The sequence below is a fragment of the Marmota flaviventris genome, chromosome 3 (genome assembly GCF_047511675.1).
Source record: "Marmota flaviventris isolate mMarFla1 chromosome 3, mMarFla1.hap1, whole genome shotgun sequence".
Taxonomy (NCBI): Eukaryota; Metazoa; Chordata; class Mammalia; order Rodentia; family Sciuridae; genus Marmota; species Marmota flaviventris.
In genome coordinates this window covers 84,124,837-84,131,326 of record NC_092500.1, presented here as the reverse complement: position 1 = coordinate 84,131,326, position 6,490 = coordinate 84,124,837, and the positions used below count along the sequence as shown (strand labels likewise).

The following is a 6,490-nucleotide window of genomic DNA, read 5'->3' as shown; positions in this document are numbered from 1 at the left end:
AAAAATTCAAGGTGATATTAAAAAAAAAAAGTAAAATAAATACATGAGAAGGTAGGAGGAACCACCAAATAATCACACAGAGCCAACAATCTCCGTAACGTGTTGAACACCTAACAACCTCGAGGCGGTTTGGCCCCCCAAACGATTTGACATTCCTAATTGTCCCTAACTAAACTCAAAAGCGGTCCAACCTCTAAACTGTCTAAACCAAGCAAGCCCGAGAGCACGCCCACCTACTCCTGTCTCCATGCCCCACCCCCTTCAAGAACGCCGGCCTTTGATTGGTCCTGACGCATCCTAAAGCTGCCCAATCACGCGCGAGCAGTTGCCAGAGCGTCCCTTTACGTGCAGGGGGAACATGGCGGATCGGCTCACGCAGCTGCAAGACGCTGTGAACTCGGTAAGGAATATCGTTGGATTAGTCTCTGGCTTTCTTTTTTGAGGTAAAGCGACGGAGGAAAGGGGCCCGAGAGAGAAAACTCGGAAGTCGGGGGAAGAATGAGTCAAAGCGTGAGTGAAAAGTGCTCGCTCGTGGCGGTGGAAAGCGCCGCCGCGAACTGTGGGAGGTTGGTGGTGGTGCGCGATGCTGCAGGGGAGAGCAGCCTCTCGCCAGACTAGGACCGAGGAACACCCCGACACGCCTCCGGGGTCCGGGATGCACGGTCCTGTTGTGTCTTATGCGAACGATTTTATTTGTTAGTGTTTCTGGGATCCCCCTTTTTTTGTGTGGGGTGGGAGAAGCAGCAGCTTTGTTTTGTTTTGCTTTTCCTTGTTAATTTTAACCACCCAGGGGGATCCCGTGCTCTTGGTTGTTGAGTCTTTTTAATTAAATGTTAATCGAGAGCTTTTCTTCGTCTGCATTTTCAGGTTGGGGCTAGAGCAATGGGTGAGAAGTTTTGTTTAGTCTTGGTTGGCTCCTGTTCCGTCTCTTGGCTACTCTCTAGCAAATAGTTTGGGGAGAACTGACAACTTTATGATACGATTCTTCTAATCTTATTTAAAATGTCTACTTTAATGTCTCCCCAAAAGTCTGTTAAAGGTTAGGTCTTGTAAGCAGGTTTTCTAACTTTTTCGTTCTGTTTCTTTTTCCTGCTTGCTGTACCTGAGTGCAAGGTATATGCAAGCCAAAGGATACATATACTTTTTCCCATTAAGAGTTAAACTTTTTTTCATTGGTAGTTATATTTCTTGGCGTCATTCTGATTGTAATTTGTTGTCCCAGGTCAGGTGCCTATACAGAATATTGACTGGGTACCTGTTCCCCATGCCTATTCCACCCTCCTCCCAAGACAGCAACTTGGTGTTCTTGTTAACACATCACTCTGGGTATACTTGAAGAGTCTTGAGCCTGCTTGTGAAAAACAGATCCACTCTATATCAGTAAAAATAGGAACTTTTAAGTCTGAACCCCTAGATGTTGTTGAATTCACCAGGTAAAATCTACCTTGCAGTGACTTGGCTGGGCAGCCAGCCAACCTCCCCTCAGGGAATACTCCTTTGAGGTTTTACAAATAATAATGCTGCTGCTGGATAGAAACATTATTTCAGAGAAAATTTTGCATATTCGTATCTTGTAACTAGGATAGTGAGGACAAAATGAATATGGCCTTGAATCCAGGGAAGGCATGCTGATAATTGGATTTGAGAATCCTTTAGATTAACTAATATGAGTGAGTGCTTATCGTATATATAAATATTTTTGATATTTATTTTTTAGGTGTAGATGGACACAACACAATGCCTTTATTTTTTTATGTGGTGCTGAGGATCAAACTCGGGTCCTGCCCGTGCTAGGCCAGTGCTCTACGGCTGAGCACAGTCCCAGCCCCATATATATAAATATTATCTTTACAAAATGATACTCCCTGCATGGATTAGAAAGATGTCATATACTCAAGAGACTTTTAAATGATGCAAAACTGTTTGTTATTAGGGTGTTATAATGATTCAAGTGTTTTCAGCTGTAACTGTTGAAGTAGATTGACATATAGAGCTGTATGAACTAAGGTAGAGGGAATCTTAGCCTTTATCCTAATCATAATTATATGTTTAACTATTAACATTTGTTCTACCCTCTGGAATTTCTGAGTACAGAAACTATGTCAGATTCACTATATCTCTAGAATGTTTATATATAATACTTGGCAAGGAATTGATTTTCAATAAATATTAGTGAATGAATGAATGGATCTGAAAAACATCTGCAGAACGTAATTGCCACTGTATTGAATATGTGTGTGTGTGTGTGTTTTGCTATTCCTCATGACAGGGCTGTAATATGAAATGTTCCAATTTTAAAAATGAAAAAAGCTAGGAGAGGGTAGTGACATACATCTGTAATCCTTTCGATTCAGGAAGCTGAGGCAGGAGGATCGAAAGTTTGAAGCCAACCTGGGTTACTTAGTGAAACCCTATCTTAAAAAAAAAAATTGTGGGCTGGGGTTGTGGCACAGTGGTAGCACACTTGCCTAGCACTTGGGAGACATTGGGTTTGATCTTCAGCACCACATAAAAATAAACATATAAAATGTATTGAGTCCATCTACAACTAAAAATTTTTTTTAAAAAATTGCTGGGGGCTGGGGTTGTGGCTGAGTGGTACAGCACTTGCCTAGCGTATGTGAGACACTGGGTTCAATCTTCAGTACACATAAAAATAAATAAATAAAATAAATGTCTATCAACAACTAAAAAAAAATTGCTGGGGTTACAGCTCAGTGGTAGAGCACTCTGGGTTTAATTCCCAGTACTGAATTAGAGGAAGAGAAGAAAATAGCTACTCAGGTTAACAGAACTGGTATAAGAATCTAGGTTTATATATCTTCTGAGTACTTACAAGTAGTAAAACATGAGCAAAGCCATTTAGTCTCATAAATGCATTCATGATTAGTCAAGCAAATGTGAGGGAGTAGTGAAAAATGAATAAGAATTGACTTAGATTATTGAAAGTTTTGAAATAACCTGTAAGTTGGAGATTTATCTTGAAAACCATGGTGGAGTGAACTTTAATTTTTTTGAGCAGGGTAAAATAATATGGTCAACTAGAAAATGATGAGGCTTTTTATAATACTGTTGTAAGATTACTACACTAAAACAGCAGCAGTAATGATAAAAAGGGAAGTATTTGTAGTGTTAGGTATTGAAGATGAGTGGAAATAATCTGAAGTTACACTTGTTGACTCCCAATACAGGTTAGATATTTAACATAGGAAACAGTTGACTTTGAGTTCTGTCCATGAAATGAAGGCAGAGAAACTCAGTGGAAGTTCTTATGTTTTGATTATTAATAGAAATTGAGGTTTGAGGGATCAGGACTAATGAGAGAAGTTGGTGGGGAGTATATTAGTGTTTAGTTTGGAGATGGTAAGGAATTGATATTCTCAGTTTTCAAAACTGTTTAAGAAATACATTTTTAGTACCAAGAATTTACAACTAGAGTTTTGGAGAATTATATATTTCTTAATTACCTAAGGTTTCTTTTCTAGCAGTTGTTTTCTCATTGTTTTTTTACAGTTGAAATTACACTCTATGAGAAAAGGAATCATACTTTGTGTATGAATAACACATTGTTAATTAAACTTGAGCTATACTTAGATATTTACCAAATCTGTTTTTTTCCACCACTGCCCCTCCAAAAGTCTTTATTTGTTGCTTCTAATAGGTATTGACAAAATTATTACTTTCAGAAGAAAACAAAGGTTATTCTATATTTCTTTTTAATTGTTTCAACTAGACTGATACCAAACTTGGTTTCTTTGTACAACTAAAACATTTAGTGGGGTTGGGGTGTAGCTCAGTGGTAAAGTGTATGCTTAACGTGGACAAGGTCCTGGGGTAAATCCCCAGCACCCTCCAAAAATAATAATTGTTATTAATCATCACTAGTTTATTTTATACAAAATTACTTCTGTTTTATTCCCTTGATCAGAGATTATTATTACTAAAACTTGTTGCTATTACTGATAAAATCCTTAAAATTGGTAAATCTTTTCTAACCTTAAATGTTTTCTTTGGCCCAAGCTTGCAGATCAGTTTTGTAATGCCATTGGAGTGTTGCAACAATGTGGTCCTCCTGCCTCTTTTAATAATATTCAGACAGCAATTAACAAAGACCAGCCAGCTAATCCTACAGAAGGTAAATAAGTTCCCTATAGCTTCTCTTAGTTTGAGTCTGAAATTTCTTATAATCCTTTATTAGATTCACTGAGAAACTCAACTTATTTATGATTTCTTTCTAAAAATGTTGTTGGAGAATGTTACTACAAATTTTATCATAAAATAAATGAATTTATTAGTCAATTCACACACTATTTCATCATTCTGTTCATATCAATAGCAGATGGATCCTCCTCTAGAGAAGCGATTGTATGAATTTAACTGAATTTTACTTGAAGGACTTTAATAAGGAGACCATCACATTTACAAATTTTGTTCAACTGATCACCATATTATCCTGTTAAAGGAAATGACATACACTATGCATAATTTCCAATTTAAGCTAACATTAAGTTAAATATGTGATGAGATTGGTATGTCAAAATTAGACTTTAATCATTAGTTATGACTTTCTTGTTTCATTAACTTAAAATTAAATTTGTTTTGGGAAATTTGAGATTCTTTTAAAACCTAATTTAGTCATGTCTTTCTCTAGAATATGCCCAGCTTTTTGCTGCACTGATTGCACGAACAGCAAAAGACATTGATGTTTTGATAGACTCCTTACCCAGTGAAGAATCTACAGCTGCTTTACAGGTAAAAACAAACAAACTCATTTGAGAATTTTACTAGTAATAAAGAATTTTGATTTAAAGGAGGTATTTGATACAGTTTGTTACAATATTGAAAGTTACTTTAATATTAAATTTTAAGTTGGGTGTTTTGTCAGTTCGAGCTAGAATAGACTATTGAAGGTGGTGCTGAATAAATATAGTTGTCCAGTTTTGAGTTACAAGGAAGCCTCACTTTGAGGAACATTTCAGAATGTTCCTTGTTTTGTCCCTTTTCCTTGCAAAGAATGAAAGGAGGGTGGAATTCTGAATGTAGAGTAGAATAATAGTTTCCAAGTTATCTGGTTTTTAGAATTCCTACTACTGAAAAATATATCACAGTGGTTGGAAAGTGATCCAGATTTAAAAATTAATACCACTTTTTTTCCTTCTGAACTCTAAAGATTTAAAAATTTGTTGTCTTATAAAGGCTGCTAGCTTATATAAGCTAGAAGAAGAAAATCATGAAGCTGCTACATGTCTGGAAGATGTTGTTTACCGAGGGGATATGCTTCTGGAAAAGATACAAAGTGCACTTGCTGATATTGCTCAATCACAACTGAAGACAAGAAGTGGTACCCATAACCAGTCTCTTCCAGACTCATAGCACCATGTAGCTAAGAAAAGAACTGTTCAAGAATTCTGTATCATATTTAGATATATGCCTTTCCAACAGTTTCAGAAACTTTGACATGTGTTACCTTTGTAGCTATTTTTAATAGTCTTCTGTTTTTGCTCTTGGTAAATACACTTACAAATTTATGGTTGAACCAACTTTAAATCATTGTTATGCCATCATTTTTTTATCTGAATGAATAATGTTCATAATACAATTAAACATATGCTATAAAGTTCTGTCTTTTTGTTTTGTTTTGTATCTTTAGAGTCAAGCACTTTACCACTGAGCTACATCCCTAGCCCTTTATTTCATTTCGAGGCAGTTTTGCTAAGTTTCCCATGCTAGCCTCAAATATGAGATCCTCCCATCTCTACCTCCCAAGTGTCTAGTGTCCTCCCAAGTGTCTGGTGCATGTCCCTGTGCCCAGCATTCTGATGTTTTTTAAAGAAGCAGTGTAGCTAGATGAGAGTAAATCACTTATGCAAATATTTTCTTTTCCAGAACCTCATACCCATTCTAGTTCGTTTGCTTTTACTAAGAAATTTTTTTTTTTAATATTTTTAGTTGTAGATGGACACAATACCTTTATTTTGTTTATTTAGTTTTATGTGGTGCTGGGGATCGAACCCAGGGCCTCACACGTGCTAGGCAAGCACTCTACCACTGAACTACAACCCCATCCCCTACTAAGAAATCTTCTCCGTCTGTAGAGTGCCTGTGCTATTGTGAGAGAATTTTTTTTTTCATTCTGAATTTTCTGGTTTTTTTTTTTTTTTTTTTTTTTTTGGTACTAGAGATTAAACCCAGGGGTGCTTAACCACTGAGCTATATCCCCAGCCCTTTTAATTTTTTATTTTAAGACATGGTCTTGCTAAGTTGCTTAGAGCCACACTTAGTTACTGAGACTGGCCTTGAACTGGCAATCCCCCCGTCTCAGCTTCCCAAACCACTGGGATTATAGGCTTATGCCACCTTTCCCAGCTGTTTTAATTTTTTATTTATTTATTTATTTTTTTGTGGTGCTGAGGATTGAACCCAGAGCCTTGTGCATGTGAGGCAAGCACTCTACCAGCTGAGCTGTATCCCCAGCCATGTTTTTATTTTT

At 36.8% G+C, this 6,490-nt stretch overlaps 1 protein-coding gene across 1 annotated transcript; it reads left to right on the top strand.

Moving 5' to 3' along the window:
- Positions 1-336: 336 nt before the first annotated feature.
- Positions 337-5,617, top strand: Med21 (mediator complex subunit 21). The gene is made up of 4 exons (XM_027934260.1): positions 337-400; positions 4,021-4,135; positions 4,652-4,752; positions 5,197-5,617. Exons 1-4 carry the CDS (start codon positions 359-361, stop codon positions 5,371-5,373), a joined length of 435 nt encoding a protein of 144 aa, XP_027790061.1. The 5' UTR covers positions 337-358; the 3' UTR covers positions 5,374-5,617.
- Positions 5,618-6,490: the final 873 nt, after the last annotated feature.